This window comes from Mus musculus, chromosome 10 (assembly GCF_000001635.26).
Source record: "Mus musculus strain C57BL/6J chromosome 10, GRCm38.p6 C57BL/6J".
Classification (NCBI taxonomy): domain Eukaryota; kingdom Metazoa; phylum Chordata; class Mammalia; order Rodentia; family Muridae; genus Mus; species Mus musculus.
The window spans coordinates 10683917-10706860 of record NC_000076.6 but is presented as its reverse complement, the minus strand read 5'-3'; the positions used below and the strand labels follow the sequence as shown (position 1 = coordinate 10706860).

At 40.8% G+C, this 22944-nt stretch overlaps 1 protein-coding gene across 5 annotated transcripts in view; it reads left to right on the top strand.

Moving 5' to 3' along the window:
• Grm1 (glutamate receptor, metabotropic 1) overlaps positions 1–20802 on the top strand; it is a 396324-nt gene extending 375522 nt beyond the window's left edge. For 4 of the 5 annotated variants that reach the window (XM_006512549.4, NM_016976.3, XM_006512550.3 and 1 more), the window contains one exon: positions 16959–20802. In XM_006512549.4, coding sequence (XP_006512612.1) covers positions 16959–17898 — 940 coding nt within the window. In that variant the 3' untranslated portion in view covers positions 17899–20802. Of the gene's footprint in view, positions 1–8728; positions 8814–16958 lie in introns of all 5 variants that reach the window. The other variant, NM_001114333.2, reaches the window with a different exon arrangement.
• The last annotated feature ends 2142 nt before the right edge of the window (positions 20803–22944 follow it).

The window sequence follows — 22944 nt, the reverse complement described above, 5'->3', positions numbered from 1 at the left end:
ATTCATGTAAAACATATCAACCATCATTAAAATCTATGCATGTTAATATATGCGTTAGTATTTCACTTCAGAGGCCATAAATAAATTAATAAAAAGAATTGAAAAATCCAGATCCGAAAGCAAGTCAATAATGCTATATATTGCACATTTTCTTATATGTTTGACTTGATGCTTTATTTTATTGGTTAATATCTTTTGATGAGTGAGAGTTATTAATTTTGATGAAGCTAGAATGATCACTTTTATGCTTAGTTATTTTTATGTCCACCATAAAATATATTTGGCAGTCACCAGGTCTTCAGGGCATTGTCTGTTTCATTTATGAGCTTTGTGAATTTGACTCCTACATTTAGTGCTATAATACATCTTGACTAATTTCTATGTGTGGCTGGTTGAAGGAATGTCTTTATTCAGTTTCTACCATGAGCCACATTGATTTGTTGTGGTTCTGAAGACTTCACACTTGAAATGAGGATGCTGCTAGGTGGGTTTTACTTTCTAGATGAGGACTTTGCTTATGTCTTCATGACTAGATAATTCCCTGGAATCTATTTATAGAGGCATTAGTGTCATTCATGAAGGCCAATCTTAACTCAAATTTCAAAGTGAAGGTTTTACTATGTGTATATCATGTTCACACTGTCATAGAGCCAAAAGCGTCTGAGTAAACTCATCATAAGTCAGGGCTGGCCTGCACTCACTCAGCAGTTCACATTTTTCCTTGTGTATCATCTGGTGGTAGACTGAAGCGAATTGAATATATCCTGTAATTTCATAACACGTGTTCAGCTCCACCTTTCTTTTCTGCACTCATTCCAGGATCTTGAATCCTCAAGTCCTGACTTCTTTGGGAAACTTAAATTCAAATGTTTATGTCTACAGCCTGATTAAAAGGCTTTTTGACCTCCCCCACCAAAACCCATCTGTTTTGTTCTACCTGGATTCTCTATTTGTTATGCTATATCAAGAATCATGGAATATCCTGAGGGAAAAATAGCTTGAAGATTATCTGCTTTCCCACTGAAATTCTCTTCCTCTGACTTATTGATCCCTTGGATTCTCGTTGTCATGGTATCGTCTCAATGTCTGCAAGTGGTTTTCAAAAAAATATTTTTTTTTCTACTCATTTTCAGCATAAGAGTTGGTTTTCTCCAAGGTATTATGTTTTAGCTAAATGCTGAAGGTTTTTGTTTGTTTGTTTGTTTGTTTTGTTTTGTTTTGTTTTGACTGCCTAAATCTCTCCCTCTAATCTTTTTCAATAGGCTGTGATACAACTATGATTTTGGGGTTACTATGCTCTTAACGGTATGGTACTTGTATAATGATTCTTCAGATTTGGGGAGTAATGACACAAAACTTAATATTCTGATTAGCATCCCTCTGTTTAAGGTAAACAATGGCATGAAATAAACCTTAATGGAAACAAAAGTATAATAGTCGTGTTATGGCTATAGGCAAAGTTTTCAGAATTCTCACCCAAATACTAGGTCTCTTTACAGTTATCTTTGCATATTTGATTTTCAATCTGTAACACATCCCAAACTTTTAATATTGCTCAAAAGTCTAAGTCCAGAATTTTTTTACTGAGGCTTAAAACTATCTCTTAGTTATGAGTCCCTGGAAGAATCCATGTGGAACTTACCTACTTCCAAAGCACAGAGTAAACATTCCTGCTCAAGAAGGAGAAATGAAGCAAAGATGGATGAACCAGAACAAGACTAAACTCAGCAGGGAAACCAGGAAATCATGGTCCTCCATGTCCAGCATTTGAAGAACATGTCATGATCGCATGTCAACAGGCTTAGACAGTCCCATCCTTACAGCCATATCATTAATGCTCCACATGGCTTCTCTCTTTGGGGTGCTTCCATTTGGTGCTTGTCACTGTTCTCAGCACACATTTCTGCTATGCCCAACATTTTAAGTTTTCTTAAACTTTAACTTAGGGTTTAACTCCATGACCCCATACAGATCTTTTTTATGGGAAGCATGCAGAACATTTGACACTGGTTGATGCTGTCTCTCCTTGCAGGGGTTTCTGTGGGGCTTTGATGCAATCCTTTGTAACTTTGTAACACTTAACATTCAGCATGCCTACACAACCAGTTCCATGTGGAGAAAACCATGCTGATTTTGCTACCAGCTAAACAGTAAGGGAGTTTGGGCCGGAGTTTTAATTTCTCCTTAGTGTCTGGGTGGCTGGGCCTGGGAAGTTTTTCTCTTCTAGGTACCCATTTTGAGGGGAGAACCCAGCAAAGCTCTCTTTTCACAGGAAAGTCAAATGAGGTTGGAGTTTTACATACAAGAGTCTTGGATAAACAGGTTACCACTAACTCTTGAAATGTGCCCAGTGACCTATTCTATAGCTCTAGGGCAGAGAGACCAGCCTCTCTTTAATGACACTAATATCCTCAAGAGGTCATTCTCTTTGAAAAAAACTTTCAAATTCCTTTTTTTCTCCAATTTTTTATTAGATCTTTTCTTCATTTACATTTCAAATGCTATCCCGAAAGTCACCTATACCCTCCCCCTGCCCTGCTCCCCTACCCACCCACTCCCACTTCTTGGCCCTGGCGTTCCCCTGTACTGGGGCATATAAAGTTTGCAAGACCAAGGGGCCTCTCTTCCCAATGATAGCCGACTAGGCCATCTTCTGCTACATATGCAGCTAGAGATACGAGCTCTGGGGGTACTGGTTAGTTCATATTGTTGGTCCACCTATAGGGTTGCAGACCCCTTCAGCTCCTTGGGTACTTTCTCTAGCTCCTCCATTGGGGGCCCTGTGTTCCATCCAGTAGATGACTGTGAGCATCTTTTCTTGATAACAGTCAATTTTATAAATGCTTTTTACTCTCCAGTTTGTTCCAAATCATCACTATAAACCTGCTTAAAAGCAGCTAGTGATAACTGGGCCACAGCCTACAAGTAATGCTGTCTTGAAAATTCCTCCACAAAATTTGTTGTTCTTTTACTTCAGAATTCAGCTTCATTCAAAATTTCAGATTATAGATAAAGTTACAAAAAATACAGTATAAAGTTTTTGGTACAATTCTCCGTATTGAGTCCTTGTTCCCATCTGAGTTCTCATTAGTATAGGCTGACTTTACCATCTGTGTGTTCACCTGGCACTCAAGTTCGAAATAATTTCATGTTCACCCAGAAAGCTTGGCTTACAATTTTCTGGATTTCTCTAGATCATTTCTCTCTCTCAACACTTAGTCGTTTAGTCAAAGCACTGGTTCAGTCCTTTAATCAGTAATGACTGTTAAAATCAGGGGGTCAAACACTGGCTAAAGGTGTATTATGTTTATATTGAACAGACTCCAGTTTATATCAGTCATTTTTCCTAATCAAAAGGTAATTTTTTTAAATGTTGAAAATTTAAGTAGAGTTAGCTATAAATAATAACATGGAACCTCACAAACCAGTGTAAACCGCGCATGCACTCCCCAGACAATGTCGGTACCATAAAAAAAACAACTTACCAGTTCAACATCTGGTTACCTCCTGTAAAAAGCACAGCTTTTGTGTGCAAGGGGATTTGCTGAAGAGGGTTTGCTCCAAAGAGCAAAATATGGGAAACAACCTAAACTGACATTCACTGAAGAGTAGATAGGTTTGTAGAACATATTTATTCAGTTTAGCTTAAGTACTAAGCTAGTTGTTGATGCATGTAATACCCTGTGAAAAGGGCCATTGTTGAATAAAAATGAAGCATAAGGCCATAAACACAATATTTAATAATATAAAAGCTTCCACATATTATTTGCTAATGCACAGTTATACAAATATTGTAATCAGATTAAGATGTTCCAAAGGATGAAACATATTTTCTCTTTAAAATGTGATTAGCATGTAGACTACTATATAGAAACCTTTAATATACTCTTATTGTTTTCCCTAGCAAATGGGTTTTAATCTGTGATGCATCTGTGGCAATAAATAAATAAGGCTTTATTAAATCATCTTCCATAGTCTCTTATTAGCTTGCAATCTTAGAAACTAAGGATTTTTAAATGGGGCAATATTTTATGACAATAATAGGGAGACTGCATTTGTGTTTCTTAAGGAACCAAATACACTGTATTAAATGTGTGTGTTACAAGGAAAAGTGGGAGAAATTAAGATTCACAGGAGGTTTATGCATGCATGCATGCAGAATTCCATTCTCTACTCTGAGTAGTAAATACTGAGAAATAAATAATAAATTTAGATAATGGGAAAAATGCATCTGGCTTCTGAAAACCAATCAGAGACACAAATGATCTTACTTATCTATAGCCATGGCAACCAAAAAGGTAGACCATGGTCTGTTAACATGGCCTTGAGTGGTTGCCGTCATTCTTCATGACTAGTTTGGACAGCTGCCACATTATTTCCATGGTGAGCTGTATATATCCTTAAAAGTGACCATCTGGAATTGTCTAGAACATTCTGTTTCTACTAAAAGTAGATTCACCTCCAACTCTACCACAGACATACGGCTTCAAACACAGGCAACTCACCCAACTCTATCCAGCATTTACCTCTGCCTAGCACACCCACTTGATGTCACTGATGTTGCCTAAAATGAAATACAGTTGAGATGCTGCATATATTTATTGAAACTCTTGAGTAAGGAAGATGGCTAGCATCACGTGAAAGTGCAGGTGAATCTGGAGACATTATGAATTAGGGTAATGTAAAAACACCATGACTTTCTCCCCCTTTCACAGTAATGGGTGAACCTGAAACCGCTCTTTGCTTTCTGGAGCCCCTTTTACACATATAAGTCCAACAGTATTTTATGAAAAAAAAGTGAATCTGAAGGAGATAATGGCTTAATTGAAGGCACAAAATGCTCTGGGTTCGTTGTCCAGTTATCAATGTCATGTTTTGGAAAACAACAGCTGACATTTCTCAAGTCCATATAAAGGATAAATTCTATCAGAGATGGATATAGGGGCTATTCAATGTAGATAAAATAACACAATAAAACAAAACCATTTGGATCTAAGTATACTTAAAGAGATGTAGGCTTCTATACAAAGGAATAATATTTGGATAATAGAATCAAGAGGAGAAAGTTTGGATAGCCCATTGGTTCATGGCAAGGAGCAACTTTATATAAAAAGAACACAAAAGGGGAGAGAAGTAGATAGAGGGATGGGGGATCCCTTGCACTTTCGAAAGAAATTACTGAAAAGATCTTTCTAACTAAAATCCTGGGGTTTCTTTAAATCCATACTTTGTGCCAAAAGATTCCAGCACAGATTTGAGACTTATATTTGACAAGCCCCCATATGCTGCCTTTTCCCTCCAAGCTTTTACTCTGATTTGATGAATCTGTAGTTGTTTGAATATGTGGTTTTACAGTTGCTAAAAATACCCTAGAGCCAAGCTCCTTCTCCCAGTATTTATGTAGTTGGTAAAATGGCCAGTTGGGCATCAGAATTTTTAAGTCTTGGCCAATAATCTTTAGTGAGTATCCCTTTCATAGACTCAAAGCTGGTGTGCAGGGGTATTGTTTATTTTACTTAAATGCAAAGGAAAAGTCAGAGACCAAAACCATCAAGATCATGAAGTAGATTTTACTCTTCTCAACTTCTTTGATCAATAGTCAATTAGTGTGGCTTTGGAATTCTTACAGTTACTACATAAAGCTGTCAATCAGGCTGAAACCCAAAAGCAACCACAAACTCGACTAAATGCAGAAGTAGTGCCAAAAAGAGTGAGCTACAGAAACCATGGAGTTTCCTATCACAGCTCCCCTGGGGCATATAGAAATGCAGATGCTGTCCCAGCATGCAAATCACTGCACCTGTGTAAAGATCAGACTGTCTCCATGCTACCAGGACAGTTCCCATCTCATTTGTATGTTACCCATCCTTAGCAGACAGGATTCCCTACATCACTTGAAAGGTCCAGTGCAAAACTAAAACATAAAGTCCTTGGTTTAAAAGCTGGAAACAGAATTGTGCTAAAGGAGCAATGTCTTGTTCACTTGTACAGAAAGACATTCTCAGGGGAAAACCTCTCATTCCAGTTGTTACCCTAGCTACTTATTCTGGGACTTAACATGTGTGTATCATCCAAGATGCAAAGTTCTACTCCCAATCAATCCCTGTGCAGGTACCATGACAGAACTCAAATTGTCTCCTGCTTCCATGTTATCCCCATGTGAGCCATGCTATAGATGTGAGAGCCAGAGCATTCTATCAGTTGAGATGCATCTGAAGATCTGGATCAAGAATAGGCAAGAGGTCTATCCCTCCCCTATAGCCTGCAAACTGGTAATTGTAGTAAATGTTCTGAGAGAGAGAGATAGAGAGGGGAAGAGGGGGGAGAAGGGGAGAGAGGGAGACAAAGATAGAGACTGTAACATATCTTGGTCCTTCAGGAGCTTGTGCCCAAGATCCCTGCAGTAGTGGTGCCTTGCCATCTACAAGAATGGGAGGCTATTTAATCCCAGCACTTTGGAGGCAGAGGCAGGCAGATTTCTGAGTTCAAGGCCAGCCTGGTCTACAAAGTGAGTTCCAGGACAGCTAGGGCTACACAGAGAAACCCTGTCTCCAAAAAAGACAAAAACAAAACAAACAAACAAACAAAAAAACCCAGCAACAACAACAAAAGAATGGGGGGCTATAATGACTGGGACAGAAAGGAAAAGAGAGACTATACTCAAAGCCCTATGCAAATAAAGGAGAGAGACTGTTGATATGTGACCATCTATGAGTTGGTGCTTCAATACATGTTCTATTTTCTCATTCCCCCATCACCTTCAGAACACAAACTTAAGGATAAAATTGAGAGCGTTTTAAGAGGTTGATCCCAGAATAATAAACAGCAAGTGTTGGGCTCCCAGAGGGATCTGGCTAGTCTCTGGCTTTTGAAGCTAGATCTGCTGGGAACCCTGGTGTCTGACACCATTTGACCAGGCAATGTGCAGACTTTTCTCCAAAGTAGAGTTAATTTTAAAGTCAAATGAATGCAGGAAGAGTTCAGAAAAATAAAGCCCAGTGCTTTGGATATATTCTCCAACTCCTCAAGAAGGAGAGATTTTAGCAATATTTTACAAGGTAAATGTTCCTTTCAACTTTATTTTATAAATACAAGCACAAGTTTCGCTTTATTGTCTCCTCTCTGCTGATCATTTTTTAAATGGTATTTTTGATTTCAGGCTGGCATGTTTTATGTCATTGTTAGTCTAGTTGGCAAGTTCAACAGCAAACAGTTTCTCTTTGTCTAATTTTTAAAAAATAAATGAATTATCTCAGTAGGTATGAAATTATACTGATTTGTCTCTATTTCTCATTTCTGGACTGGAGTTTCAAATTACAGAGTTCAGCACATGCTTTTGAATGTTTTGTGGGTGCTTGCCATTTGATGGCTCTTTATTCATTGATAGGATTTGCTTTTTCGATATCATATTCAACTAGAAAATAGAAAATCTTTCCTCATCATATAAACCCAATTTAGGTTCCTTGCTTCCAAAAGGTGAAAAATGACTATACAGAATTAATTCTACATGGAGATTTCAAACTCACAGATCCTTTTCTCAGAACCTGTTTGTAATCAGCTCAAAGCCTTAGAATACGGGACAAGCCATGATGAGTCCCTTCCCCTTCCCCTTCCCCTTCCCCTTCCCCTTCCCCTTCCCCTTCCCCTTCCCCTTCTCCTTCCCCTTCCTCTTCCTTCTGAGGTTCTATTCTTCTGTTTTGATGGGATAGAAAACTGTCATGGTCCTCTCTGGCTATGCCTACAGAGCCATCACCAAAGACTGGAGTAAATGATCAAATACAGACTTAATAGAAAACATGTGTGAGTTCACTGGAGGAAGCTGCAAGAAAGTAAATCCCCACAGAGTTTTCCAAATCGAGAAACTTCCCTTGAATTCTACCATTCTCTGCAACACTGCCAAGAACATGCAGGTGCTTCGTCCCTGGTGTCATATGCCCGAAGCTCTTTCCCAGGGAAGCTAGCCCTCTTGTATGGCATAATAGCAGGATAGCATTTCTATCACCACTTTCTAAGCTACTGGTCTTTCTCAGCGCTATGGGGAAGTAAACTTATTTTGAGTCTCCATCCACCTGACTGCCCATCAACTTTGCTGTGTCTAGCAAGTGTTCTCTCTTGCTAAGAATGACACACTGTACAGATCAACCTGTGTTTTGTATGAGGATCCATCAGCCAGGGAATGAGATGATGTGTCCCCTTGTGGCAGATACCTTCAACCTCAGCAGGTGGGCCTCTTGACATTCCACTCTTAGACATATAAAATATTATGAGCACAAGAAAAAAACATGACTTTAAATGAAATGGCAGCCATGCCTTCAGAATCGGCTAATATGGCATACAATGAGAAATGTAAAGGAAAGCCATAGGTTCAGAAATAAGTTCACAAAAATCCATCAAGAGGCATGGTGGTAGAAAGTCAACCTACATAACTATCCACAGCCTTCTAAAGTAGTACACAGCGAAGGTAAAGAACCAGTCTAGGAGAGGTCCATGGAAGAGAGTTGGTTCTATGATAGAAAAGTGAGTCCATTGAGGTTGCTTTGAGGAAGGAGCTCCAGCAGTAAGAAACAGCCACTGCTGCAAGTTCCAGCCAAGACACAGAAGCAGAGACATGCAGAAAGGGTCAGGAGCCAGGCTTGGCCCTGCCGTGGACCAGGCACCTCCTGAGTGTGGAGTCACTCTAGCTGTGCACATACTGTTTAACCCCTTGCTTTTTCTTTTCAATCTTCAGGAAGAGGCAGCCAGAATTCTCGCCCAGCAGCCAGTGTCCGTCGGCACATGTGCAGCTTTGAAAACCCCCACACTGCAGTGAATGTGTAAGAGAAGCTGCATGGAAATATAGTGTTTGCCCCTTGCTTTCTCTCTCCTGGGTACTTCCACTTTCTAACATGGAGCCAATTGTGGTGCATGCCATCAAGAATGAGGGACTCATAGACGTGCCGTGGTTTGCACGACTGTCTTATCCAATTGTCCATCGTTCTTAAAAGGACACTGTCAAGCTGTTAGTTTTTCTGCTTGTTTTCTGTTCCAATGCAGCACTGTCCCCAGCTTTAAGGATTCACTTTGGTCTGTGACTCCCACTCATGAGCTCAAAAGTGAATCTTCCCCTCAACAAACTTGTCAGCTTCTTCTTGGCAAACAGAGCCTTTTCTTTTTATTTCTTTTCTTTTCCTTTTGCCTCCCCCTCCCCCCGCTGATGCACAAATGTTTGAAATAATCGCGTCTGCATTGAAGTAAAAGCCATAGCTGAAATTTATGGAAAAGTCCCACAGTGTGGGTGTTTGAGGGCGGGTGCTAACATGAGCCACTGCTGAGTGTCTCCCACACCCTAGGGAACACAAAACGAAAGGTTTGTGAGTCCCACTTAAAGCAAATTTTATAAACAAACAAACAAACAAGCGAAAATAGTTTCCCCCAGCATTCTATATGGTTCTTATCAGACATTCAAGTCGGATAAAAACCGTGCATGTTTGGTCCGATTTTTGACCTTTAGCTCTTGACAGTGTCTCTTTAAGTTAACCAAAGCACCTAGACCATGTTCGATTCATTGTGCACGGAGTCTGTGGTTTTTCTCAGCTGTTCCTTTACAGCCCTCCAAACGCCTGGGAGAGTCAAAGGTACACATTCCTGCAGCAGAGGGAGTCCACTGATGAGGTGTCTGTGGCTGGAATAGCTCTTCAGATAGAGGAGCCCAATTTGTTCCAATGTTTGGTAGTGAGCTGGCGGCAGAGGCTGGTAAACAAGGCCATGCTGTCTCTTCCCTTTCCTCAGTGAAGTGTACCAGGAAGTCTGTAGCCTCCTTTTGCTACCCTGTAGAATCCTGGGTACCAACAGTGCACCCTCCACCAAATAATCTAGATGAAGGAAGGGCACATTGGGTAGTCACGACAGAGTTTTTAGCTGGCACTTGGGAGGCCACTATCAAAGCCACTGGACCATAGCTGGATGACATCCCTGCTATTCTTCCAAGTCTAAAGGCATTAAATATTTCTTACACTGTGGGTGAGTCTCACCAAGGACACAGCAAGGAGATGCTAATTTGTGACAGCTGCTGGCTGCCTGTCACAAGAAATTGATAGGGATGGATGTGTTTGTCTTGTCATGGCAGCAGGGCCAAAGAGAATCAACTGACAGTTCATGACTTAAAGGTGAGTTCCTATGAACAAAAGTACAACATGAATAAACTTCTTTGGTGGAGATTAAAGAAGAAATAAATACACATATCAGCAAAGCTAACAGGTGGGTTGTTGAGAACTTTAAGAACAGGCTATTTACGCCTCTTATCTTCAGATTATAAAGGAACAGAAAGAGATCAGTGGCTTTCAACCTGTATACCTCAGACTAAGGCCAAATATTTTTAGTCATGGTTGTCCTGGCAAAGTGAAAATAAGAAAATGTTCTTTCTCTAACCTTCAGTACCCACTGTTTTTTGTAAAGAGCACACAAAGAGACTAACGTAAGAAGTAAACTGGATCATTATGGTCTGTCTCTGTCTCTCTGCCCCTGAGGAATAATCTAGCCAGAGCAACACAACTTTTCCATATTTTTCAGGCAGACTATGAGAACTGAAGGGCAGTAAGTGACTGGCAACTAAAATCCAAGTCTGGCAAAAGGGGACATAAAAGAAATGACATTGTCTGATCTGAACTTTCTTCATAAGTAACACAGTATATTCCTATGTGTTTCCTAAATGATTCTTACAGCATATGGGCTACCACTACAAGAACATTTCCCTGGTACACATATCTTATCATTTTATAATAATTTGTAATTATATGTATATATGTTTGTTTATATATATGAATACAGATACCCATGGAGGCCAGAAGAGGGTGTTGGATCATCTGGACCTAGAGTTACGGATGGTTGTGAGATGCCCCGAGTGGTTGCTAGGAACCAAACCCATGTTTTCTGCAAGAACAGTGTGGGCCAGCTCTCTTCAACAAGAGACTTTCTTTCAACACCTAGGAAATGATTAAAAACCAAAGATCTTTTAAAACTCTTTTGGAAAAGTTTAAGAACCATCAGAATTCTCTTTTAGTTTGAAAATGACTCAGTAATTTTATCAGAATAGTAGGTACTCATGCGGGGGAAAAAAAAACTCTAGAGATAGACATCCATGCTTCATTGATTTTGATAAGAAAATTAAACTTTGGATACATTTTTACTTTATTGATTTATTAAATAAATCATGAAGTTAATGAAAAGCAAAGTGTGGTGTGTGTGTGTGTGTGTGCATGTGTATTTGTGTGTTGTCCTTCAACCTGTATCACAAAGCCTGAAGATAGGTTGATCTAAAGACTAATCATTAAGTGTCAAATACTTTGACTTTGCAAACTGTATATTTCATTAAGACAATGGTTCTGTGACTAGCCATAGTTGAGGATATAATTCAGATGGAGGAAGGAGAAACTTCACAATGCTGTTTATGATTATCTATCTACATAATCTATGGAGTTCTCATACAATAAGAGCTCATCTGCTTTCCAAAGTACATTTGAGATTCTCTTCTATTATGAGTAATGATGAGTAGGCAAAATGGTTTAACTAGTCTTCCAAGGTAAAGACATTATGCTAAATATGCCAAATTTTTTTCTGGAATGTTTCAAGTAGTGGAACTAGTGTCAGTATAGAAAGTAATTTGCTTGCAGTTTCCTGAGAAAACAGAAGCCCATCTCAAATGGTTTCTGAACCTGCCAGAGCCACCTTCCCGACTGCGTTATGGTGTCATCTGGTTGATGTATATGCAGGGGAGGATGAACAGCTCCACTAGACTTGGGCCAGAATCCCACACAAAAGCGTTGGGACCACATGAAAGGCAGCTTTGGGGCCATAGTAGGCTACCCTAGTGTTGGTGGTTCATAGAGTCTGTTCTTAGTGAGACTCTCTCTCCTTCCCTACTGGAACTCCCTGATGATCTGTTTTCAGTTCATTATTAGTTACTAGTTGAGTGATCATGGAGAGAGAAAGGTGGGGAGAGAGAGCGTGTGTTTAAGTCAGGTAACAACTCGTGGGAACCAGTTCTTTCCTTCCATCATTTGAGTACACTGTTTATTCTCAGGTCTCAGGACTTAGCATCAAGTTCCATCACCAGCGGAGCCATCTCAATGGCCCCATTTCTCCTTTTTAATATAGAAAACAAATGCTTGACTCATCAGGTTCTAAAGAGGGAGCCTTTCCTTTTAATAGAGAGATTTTGTCTTTCCTATGGCTCTCTCCATCCTGCTGGGAAGCTCCTAAGCCTGGGATGGAGACTTGCCTAACGGTCAGCCTCAGCACTATTCTCACTTTAGAGATCTCGGAGACAGAGAGCATGCACTCTGCTCATATAACCAGCACTTCAGAAACAAATAAAGCAGACAGGCTTACTCTGAATGCCAATAATCTGTTTATATGGCCCACTCCCATATTTAATATCTTTTGTGATACATTGCCATTATATATAAATGTAACTACAGCTGTATTTTTTACTTTGAGATTCTCAGTATTGTTAGTAAGAGAGAGTAGGCAAAACGGCTTAACTACTCTCTAGAGTACTTACTGCAAATACTGTTGTTTTGTTTTGTTTGGGGCAGGAGGATTAGGACCGTAAGCTAATGGGAGAAAATCAAAGTTAAACCCCCAGCCTGTTGATTGCCGGATTACAACCACAAACCTATAAATTCTGTTCTGCAGAGGAGAATGAAACACAGTTTTCCCTTCTCCATCTCCTCTTCCTATCATCTTATTATCACCAGACTTAGAGTCACAGCCTGTGCCCCCAACAAATTGGCTTCAGCAACTCATCCTGGATGAGCCAATTAAAAGAGACAATTTAAATAGTGAAACACAGAGGAGGAGATTTGTCCAGTGTAGCTACATTGAGATGGAGACAAAGAGACTTGATGATTACCCAAGTCCATATTCTTGTCTTGACTTAAGGTTCTGTCTTAAATAGAGCAGGAGGTATGTAAATCCAAGCCATCAGGATAAAGTGTGTTTCTGCCTCCCCCTCCCACCAGCTCAGCTCCAAGCCTCTCCTTCAAGGTTGCCTGAAAAGTTGCAAAGTGCCCAGTGTTTCAGACATTTTTACTCGAAAGGAGGAAATGGGGGGCTGTGTTCTTGGGGCCCATTATTTTATAGCCCTATAACCAGAGAGGCTTGATGTAGGTTGGTTAAACCATTGACCATTTAATTATCAATAAATATATGTGACCATGTGAAGAAAGTTAGTCCTGATACACAGTGTTTTTATCTCCAGCAAACAGGTTACTCTGGGCCCGAGGTCTGTCTCTGAAAGTTAGAGTGCATTGAGACAATTATGTGGAGATTTCTAAGCTAGATTACTAAGCCCACCCCACCCTCTTTGAGGTAGAGTCATGTGTAGCCCAGGATGACTTAAAACTTGCCATGTAGCTAAAGATCACCCTTGAACTTCTGATTCTCCTGCTTCAACCTCCTTATGCCAAGATTACAGGTATTATTATCATGCCTGGTTTTTGCAGGGCTGGAGATCAAACTAGGGCTTCCTGCACACTTGGCAAGTGAGCATTCTATTACTTGTGATAACCTCCCAGGAGAAGGAGGGGGGAAGGGGCAGAGGGAGGGGAGGGGGAGGGGGAGAGGGAGGAGGAGAAGGGGGAGGAGGAAGAGGGAGGGGGAGGGAGAAGAGGGAGAGGGAGAAGAAGGAGAAGGAGAGGGAGGAGGAGGAGAGGAGGAGGAAGAGGAGGAGAGAAGGAGAAGGAGAAGAGGAGAAGGAGAAGGAGGAGGAGGAGGAGGAGGAGGAGGAGGAGGAGGAGGAGGAGGAGAAGGAGAAGGAGAAGGAGAAGGAGAAGGAGAAGAAGAAGAAGAAGAAGAAGAAGAAGAAGAAGAAGAAGAAGAAGAAGAAGAAGAAAGAAGAAAGAAGAAAGAAGAAAGAAGAAAGAAGAAAGAAGAAAGAAGAAAGAAGAAAGAAGAAGAAGAAGAAAAGAAGAAACAGCAACAAGAAACTCCCCAAAAGCTGTCTGGACTTGAACAAAGCTTTTATTTCACAGTCCTATTGGATTTTGAATATATTTTTATTCTCTTGCAACACAGTTTTTGCATTTTTCTCTCCTTAACACCATGTTTCCAGCCTCTTCAGATAGGAAACAGGATTGGGTCTTTACCTGAATCAGTGACTGTAATTTCCTTTATTAGTGTTTACTGGGTTACAGAACACAATGAAAGCATATCAGGATGTGGTTCCGTTTGTATTTAATGGTAATTTATCACAATACCATTCACAGGCATTGAAAAAGAGTAGTACATTTTCTCCTGTAAAATTTTATTTATTCAGGTCACTATAAACAGTGCTTAGAGAGCATGAGCATCTGTAGACCCTTCAGGTTATCTGTGAACCATGGATGAGAAGTGAGTTTTCCTGAAGGAGCAGTTAATATCCTGTGCTGCAATGTGTCCACACAATAATGAATTTCCCCCAGTGTCTCTGATTGTTTTAAAAAGAAATTTGTTTTGTCCTTGGGGGGAAAAAAGGTTAGTGTAAATTTATAATCCACCAAATGTCCTGGGACATGATATCTGTTTCCTAATTAAACAGGACATTTTAGGTAATTTAGAGCAAGACTCTGAGGGGAAGTGACTCTGCTAATTTTAACAGTGATGGAGGAAATCACCCATCACAAAAATAAAAATTGTGTTCAATTAAAATGGGACTAAATTGGAATTATAGCTGACTGCCTGATCATCACTAATACTGTTAACATTAGGGTACTGTCCAAAAGGAGTCCATGGATGTGTCTTTGGACAGTGATAAACAGCTGACCATATACTCTATAGGACACATAGAGTAGGCGGAGTCACTACATCAGGGTTTTCTCAGAAGACGAGGATACCTGAAGCTAGTTTTAGGGGTGACTGGGCAATGTGTTGTTGGGAATGACCTTTGTCCCATAAATAACAAGGTCAGTGTTTTAGCTGTCATATCTATTTTTGAGAATTTTATTCACTATCAGACTTGAAAATGAATCTCAATTTCTTAGGCTTATTTCACTTTTCAATGTTATAAAATATGAAATGTTGAGCATTATTCTTATCCTAAGCATTCCAAGAATCGTATGTATGTTTCACAGCCTTTGTTCTTGGTTTTCTAAATGATCCAATAGGCCATTGCGGTGCTGATCCTTTTCTGCTTCCCTCCTTCAAACAAAAGACCATAATGTGGGACAGTCTACTTCACACCTCCACCTAGGCAAGAATGCCTGTTTTCCAATTTCTTTTAATGTCACAACTTTGCTCTCACTGTGCTCCTTTTTCTGTTGCTTTGATAAGGTGTAAAGAAAAAGCAAACTCCTAAAAAGGAAAAAGAAAGAAAGAAAATGACTTCTTTTTAAATATTAGCACTGCTTTTATTAATAGAATGCTATGGTAAGGTGTCGCCATCTGCTAGAAGTTATATAGAAAATCAGCAGAGTCTCAAAAGCAAGAGCTGAACTGTCGCAGTATGCAGGATGAGTAGAATTTCTGGCTGACATAGAACATTTTGTGTTTTCTTTTACAGGGTGATTTTTCTCCTTGGTTGGTTTCTTGGGGTTTCAGGAGGATTCAAGCTGATGTGTTAGCGTTGTGTTCTTATGGCAAATTATCTGAGAAACTCAACTAAACAGAGATGGTTTGTCTTAGCTCATGGTTTCAAGGGATTCAGCCCATGGTCGCTAAGCACTGTACTCTCTGGACCTCTGCCATGGTGCAGCATCTTGGCACAAAGCATGTGGCACATCAAAGCTGTTCACCTAATGGTGGGCAGGAGACACTCTTCCCTGCTGCAACACTGATGCCCTGAAAAGCAAAATTTCAATACAGGAGCTTTTGAGTGGGACTTACAAATCAAGCCATGGCCACTGAGAAGGCTGGAAGGGTGGGGGTGTTCTAGAGTTTTTCTTTAGCAAGGATAAGTAGAAAAAGAGCCAAGCAGCTTCCTTTGCCTTAGTGACCACTGCTTTGTTAGGATCTTAATTTTGTCTCATTTGCATCAAAGTTGGCAGAAGGATTAATGCAAGCTGTGGGTAATGTGTTTCTTAGCCTTTCCTGTTCTCTCTTTTCCAGTGTGCCTGCTCATTTGAGTATCCCTAGGGTGAAACTCCTTATTAGCAGCAGAGAAGCTGAACCTTAATGTGAACTGTCATGCACTGCATGTGCCAGAAATAATGTTTTAAGATTTTAAAAAAAAGGAGGGGGGATTATGACCTCCATCAGCCACTAACATACTGGATTTGTTTGTTTGTATGTTTGTTTTCTAGTTGTCTGTTCTTGCTTCCTTTGTGTCTTGTCTGTGTGCATGCTGGGAAATACAAGTCAGAATGGACAATTGAGGACTTCTAGTTCAGAAATCCCACAACACCGCAAGAGTAGCTTTTTATGTGCGTCTTAGCTTCTCCCAAAGACTGTCTCTGCATTGTGTCGTCTATGGGAACCTGAAGTACTTTTGAGTGTGAGTGTGTGTGTGTGTTTGTGTGTGTATACAGGTGCCCATGTTTGCTTTCGTTTTTTTTTTTTTCTTCCATAATTTTGATAATCCTTCAGTCTTGCGATCAGAGACAACTTTATCTTTTATTATTTGTTAACCATTTCATTAACTGTCATCAATGGGACTGTTTCATTATTAGAACGTGCATGGTGGGTGGAGGGCCAGTGTACTTTGGGAAATTGTATAACTAAATGAAATTAGCTGTATCTACAACAGACTGAGCTTTCTCACCAGGAACTTTTCTTGGGTCAATACTTCTTCCTTAGCACGAGTACAATGTCTTGGCTCCCTCTTCAGAGGCAGCCTTGGGTAGCTGCAGTTGCCAGTGTTTCATTTACTGGATGGGGAAGCTGGGGGTGGGGTTGGGGGTGGAGGGTACGGCTGAATTGTACAGCGCTGGGGTGGAGAGAATTCAGAAGCCTTTTGTCCTCTGTGCAGGATCCATGTGTAAATAAACCCATCTCTATTTTATTCATAGTTCTAACGGCAAGTCTGTGTCATGGTCTGAACCAGGTGGAAGACAGGCGCCCAAGGGACAGCATGTGTGGCAGCGCCTCTCTGTGCACGTGAAGACCAATGAGACGGCCTGTAACCAAACAGCCGTAATTAAACCCCTCACTAAAAGTTACCAAGGCTCTGGCAAGAGTCTGACCTTTTCAGACGCCAGCACCAAGACCCTTTACAACGTGGAGGAAGAGGACAATACCCCTTCAACTCACTTCAGCCCTCCCAGCAGCCCTTCCATGGTGGTGCACCGACGCGGGCCACCCGTGGCCACCACGCCACCTCTGCCACCCCACCTTAGCGCAGAAGAGACGCCCTTGTTCCTGGCTGATTCTGTCATCCCCAAGGGCTTGCCTCCTCCTCTCCCGCAGCAGCAACAGCAGCCGCCCCCTCAGCCGCCTCCGCAGCAGCCCAAATCCCTGATGGACCAGCTGCAAGGCGTGGTCACCAACTTTGGCTCTGGGATTCCAGACTTCCACGCGGTGCTGGCAGGCCCGGGGACACCAGGGAACGGGCTGCGCTCCCTGTACCCGCCCCCGCCTCCACCGCAACACCTGCAGATGTTGCCCCTGCAGCTGAGCACCTTCCGAGAGGAGCCCATCTCCCCTCCGGGGGAGGACGACGATGATGACAGCAGCGAGAGGTTCAAGCTCCTGCAGGAGTTCGTGTATGAGCGTGAAGGGAACACGGAGGAAGACGATCTGGAAGAGGAGGAGGACCTGCCTGCAGCCAGCAAGCTGACGCCTGAGGATTCGCCTGCCCTGACGCCCCCTTCTCCTTTCCGAGATTCCGTGGCCTCTGGCAGCTCAGTGCCCAGTTCCCCAGTGTCTGAGTCAGTGCTCTGCACCCCTCCAAATGTGACCTATGCCTCTGTCATTCTGAGGGACTACAAGCAAAGCTCTTCCACTCTGTAGTAAGGGGGGAGTATGCGTGGAGAAGCCAGAGATGCCAAGGAGTGTCAACCCTTTCAGAAATGTGTAGAAAGCAAGGGGGTGGGGTGGGATGGAGGACCACAGTCTGCAGGGAAGAAAAAAAAGAAAAGAAAAGGAAAGGAAAGGAAAGGAAAGGAAAGGAAAGGAAAGGAAAGGAAAGGAAAGGAAAGGAAAGGAAAGGAAAGGAAAAAAGATGCGGCTGCCTTAAAGAGGGAGAGGGAAGATGCCAACTGAACAGTGGTCCCGGCCAGGACTGTGACTCTTGAATTATTCAAAAACCTTCTCTAGAAAGAAAGGGAATTATGACAAAGCACAATTCCATATGGTATGTAACTTTTATCGAAAAAAATAATAAAACGTAAAAATAAAATCAACAAAAATAATCTCTTCGTTTGCTCAGTCGTGCATACATATATCTGCCCACACTCTCGTGGTGAAACTAGAGACGGAGCGGGCCCTGCCATGGCGCCAGCTGAATCATAAATTCGTCATCCCAGTGAGTGGATGAAGAGAGGGCAGGACATGGGGATTGGTTCGGACTACAGTTCCCATCTCAGACCTTGTCTGTGCTGAGCCTGCAGACTCCTGGACTAAGGAAGACCCAGGAACTGACCTCATGAGGGTCCCGTTCCACTGCTGTGATCCAGTGCCAGCCTTTAGTTGCCCGGGATAAAGGCACAGTAACCTTTTGCATTTCTGTGATTCCCTGTGTTTAGGAAAATGAAAGTCTGAGCAAAGTCATCTCCAAAATGAGCTTCATCAGAAGTGCTATGGGGAGTAAAGAGAGAAGCGAGACGATATGTACGCACAGGGCCATGAACGAGGTGAGGTACCAGCTTCTTCACAGATTCCATACTTGTGTACTGATACTTTTGGAGAGGAGTGTCAGAAGCCGTTTGTGAACTCACTTGCACTGTGCCAACCAGGTTCTCCACTGCCCTCCAGCAGAAGAGGACAAGCCGCATTACCATGTTTTACCTTCCATTTACTGTAGCAAATAATACCAACCAGTTGAACTTCTAAGATTCAGTTTCAGTACAATGCGGTGCCGCTGTTTCTCCCATGTGCTATGGAAATGAATCTATCTTTGAACTTAATGGTGTATTCATAGCAACTATTACTGGTTTAGATTTTCCCCCTATTGTCACAGGAGTCCCTGGAACTAGCAACTGAATGTGTTTTCCTGTGTTCCTTGTATACATGTGATTATGAAATTTGTGCCATTTAATGTCAATCTAGCTGCCACTAGAAAATCGTCTTTCAGATATAGTATAAATGTTTTTATGTACCAGTGAGGTACCAGTGTCTCTCTGGAGGTTGGATCTGTGGTCTGATGTTTCTCACATGCAGCTTCGATGGGAAATCTTCTAAGTGAAAATTATTTTTCAGATATTTTATGAAACGAGAATGTTATTAATGAAGAAGTTTGAAAGGGCATTGTTTAAAAAGATCACCAAGCAGTGGGTGACAGTAAAGGGTCCATTTTTTATAACTTGCACACATTGTTATTAAAATGTAAGGTTGAAAGGGCAATATTTAGAATACTTCAGATATATTTTTAAAAAGTTTTTCCACAGATACTTGAGTTTCACGGTCTTCTAGTATGTAATAACACTCAAGTCCACCCAGAGTGTCTCAACTATCTGCTTGTCAATCATGCTTAATTTTTTATTTTCATGCATTTTAATTTTTATATTTTTGTTAGTGTCTCTTTCTTAAATCCTCACATTTACTACTATGTAATAGCCACAGACATGTAATCCAGTTATTCCATCTTGACCCTGCCTTTTCTAACCCAAAAGAAAAAGATTGTTCCTGTTATTTTTATTTCTTCTGTTATTTGTGGGATGAATCAAATCCCTTTAAATATCTTTGTTTATGCCTTATGTTCAGTCACTTTAATTTGCTTCCTTCATGTCGAAGCTGCTGATTTCTCAGCCAAAAAGCATCATTTTAGAATCTCCAAATGCCTAAAGCATCATAAGTTCAGAATTTAACATCAACTCCTATGTCAGAGTTGTGTTTCTTGTGTGTTGCCACATCCTACTGCCCAGTTTAGTGAATTCCTTTGCAAGAATTTTTGGCTTCTATTTTAAAGTTATTTTTAAGCATCTTTATTGCAAAGACCTCAAGAATTTAAACATTAGCTTCTGTGTTTTCACTGTGAAGAAACAGAATGGGAAATAACAGTACAGAGCTGGACATGGGGGTCCATGTCTTTAAGCCCAGCACTTGGGAGGCAGAGGCAGGTGGAGCTTTGTAAGTTTGAGGCCAGCCTGCTTTATCCAAGAAATTCTAAGCCTAAATAGAGATACCCTGTTTCAAAAACCAAAACACACAACAAAGATGACTCAGTGCTAAAAAGATGGGTTCCCACCAGTTGAGAAACCTGTGAAAGAATTCATCCTTCCCCTGCTCTTTTAAACTTGAAGCACTTACATGCATCCTTCATTATTGTGGGACTTGTGCAGTCAGGGCTTTTTGTTGTTGTTGTTATTGTTGTTGTTATTGTTGTTTGGCAAGAATAGATGAGGCAATGTTTGCCTATTTAAATGCTGTAACAGGCAAGTTAACTCTAGGGTTTTGGTCTGAGACATTTGATGAACACCTTCAACACTGATTAAAATATTACTGAATGCCTACTCTTATCCTGATTATAAATTTTCCAGAATAAATAGATTATTAGCTCATATAATTGTTCAGAATTGGAGATGTACACATACATACCCTGTACCTAAAGGGCAAAATATCTTCACTGTAACGTGTGTGCTTCTACAAGGTGTTTTGCTTCTTGTAAAAGTGTTTTCCTTTGGCTTGTTACTGCCTTTTGTCAAATAATCTTAATGATGCTGTATCATAATAAATATTTTCTATTTATTAAATGTGCATATTCCTTCTCTGAATTTAAGCATTATACCATTAGAAAAAAAGCCAGTGTAACAAATAATCCCAACTGTTTGATTTGCCTAGAACACACTTCCAAAGAGGAAATTTGAAACATCACACAAAATATGCATGACAGGTCATAAGGTGCGACACAGTTTGACTTTGAGGACATTTGATCCAAAATTAGAATTTAAAATCCCAAGATGTCCTTTGTCATTTATGCTTTTAAGAGAACAGGAAGGGTTATATCTTTAGTGTAACTCTGGAGCCATGGGTTCTACCTTTGTTCCACTGGAGCCCATCAGACTTTTCTGTACCCAACTCACACTGTTAAGGAAATCTAGTTTTCCAGCTCCTTAGTAGCTTTCTATTCACACCAGGCTTAGTTCTTAATTTTAATGAAGACATCACATACACACTTCCAAATAAATCATGCTTTCATATGTTCTACAAGATCCTGGAGTCTTCTATGTGTCCTAGTCAAAAAGAGATCGCAGTGATGGGGCGGGGGGTGGGGGGGGTTTGATACACCTGTGACAGTGCTGAAGAAGCAAGCTAACCATGAAGATACCATCCAGAAATTCATTGATTCACTAAAGAATTTTTCAATGTGCCTGGTAAGCAGAATTTAAAAACAAACCAAAACCAAAACCAAATAAATAAATAAATAAATAAATAAATAAATAAATAAATAAAAATAAAAATAAAATAAAATAAAATTCCAGAAACAGTGAGAAGTGAAGCGAATAGGAAGGAAAAAACAAAAACAAAAAATAAAAACAACAACAACAAAAAAACCAATAAGCAGTAAAGTGAAATGAGCACAGAAGCCTCACTTGGATGATATCTGCAGAGGCTGTGGCTGTGTCCTGACACTACAGTGATGGGTAATTGCACCCTACTTTCTACTAGCATATCCTGGAAGCAAGTCAAAGAGCAAGGTATCAGCATATAAACCTACATCAAACAGACACAGTGCTAGGCTCTTGACATTCATTTTCTTCCCAGCATCTCTGCCATGTGGATATTCTGGAGAACTGAAGTAAACTTGAACACACTCTTATCTAGAAACTAGTCCATCCATCAGAGCTGCAGTCAAATACCCTGACAGTACAGAGTATATGAACACCAGTGCTTACTCAGAGCTCAATCATATTCGTAGGAGCTGATCCATTTTTGCTAGGGATTCTAATTCCTGAGGCACTAGGGACAAAACTAGTATCCAGGAAAGGTGTGTTGTGAAGTAGTAAGAGTAGATTCATGACCTCCATACCTTTCCCAGCTCTATACTCCAAAAAATATATTATAAGATCTTTATAAGGTCCACAGCTCTATGTTTCTACCTACTGACCCTCATGCTGCCTTCTGGAATACGTGTTTTAATGAGAAACAGGCTCTTCCTTTAACAGAAGAAACTTCTGCACCCTTGGGAATCTGGTTCCCTTTCCTAGAGATGTGGAAGTGGTACTTGGTGTCTAGAGAGGCTCGGCAAGACAGAGGTAATCATGGAATAATGATTATTATTCCATAAACAATAATTTATTTATGTGGGGGAACTATAGGTAAGGCATAGACAGTTGTGATGGGACATCAGGGTGAGGCCACACATAGGACTCATGGGAAAGTGTGCACGGTCAGAGTTGGGGCAGGGGTCCATTACTGCAGAAATACATGTCTGTAGACAAAGGGAAAGGTAAAATCAGTTATTATGCCTGAAGAACAAGAGGATGAGTTTGCGTATGAAGTCTAACTAGTATCGTATTCTTGAAACTGGATCCATCTCATCTGGCGTTTTACTTGGGAAGGATATTGGGTAAGTAGCAAGGGAAAGAAAGTCTGAGAACGGAGGAATACAAACACTGAAAAGAAATGTCCCAGTAAAGCTGAAGTCTTCACATCAGTGGTGCAGGTCTCTTGCTAACACAACTGACTCCAGCCCCAGTTGACAAACCACAGAATCTTAATTCAAACTTATCACACAGACACTTTCAATAGAATCTTTAGGGATCTCAAACTCTCCAGAGAAGCATCACAATCCTGGTCTTCATTGCAAACATTTCTCTCACATTCTTATAATCCAGGCTCCCACAAAACAATCCACTAAGCCCTGACCTCAATTTCTTTTCCAGCCGTATGCTTCAA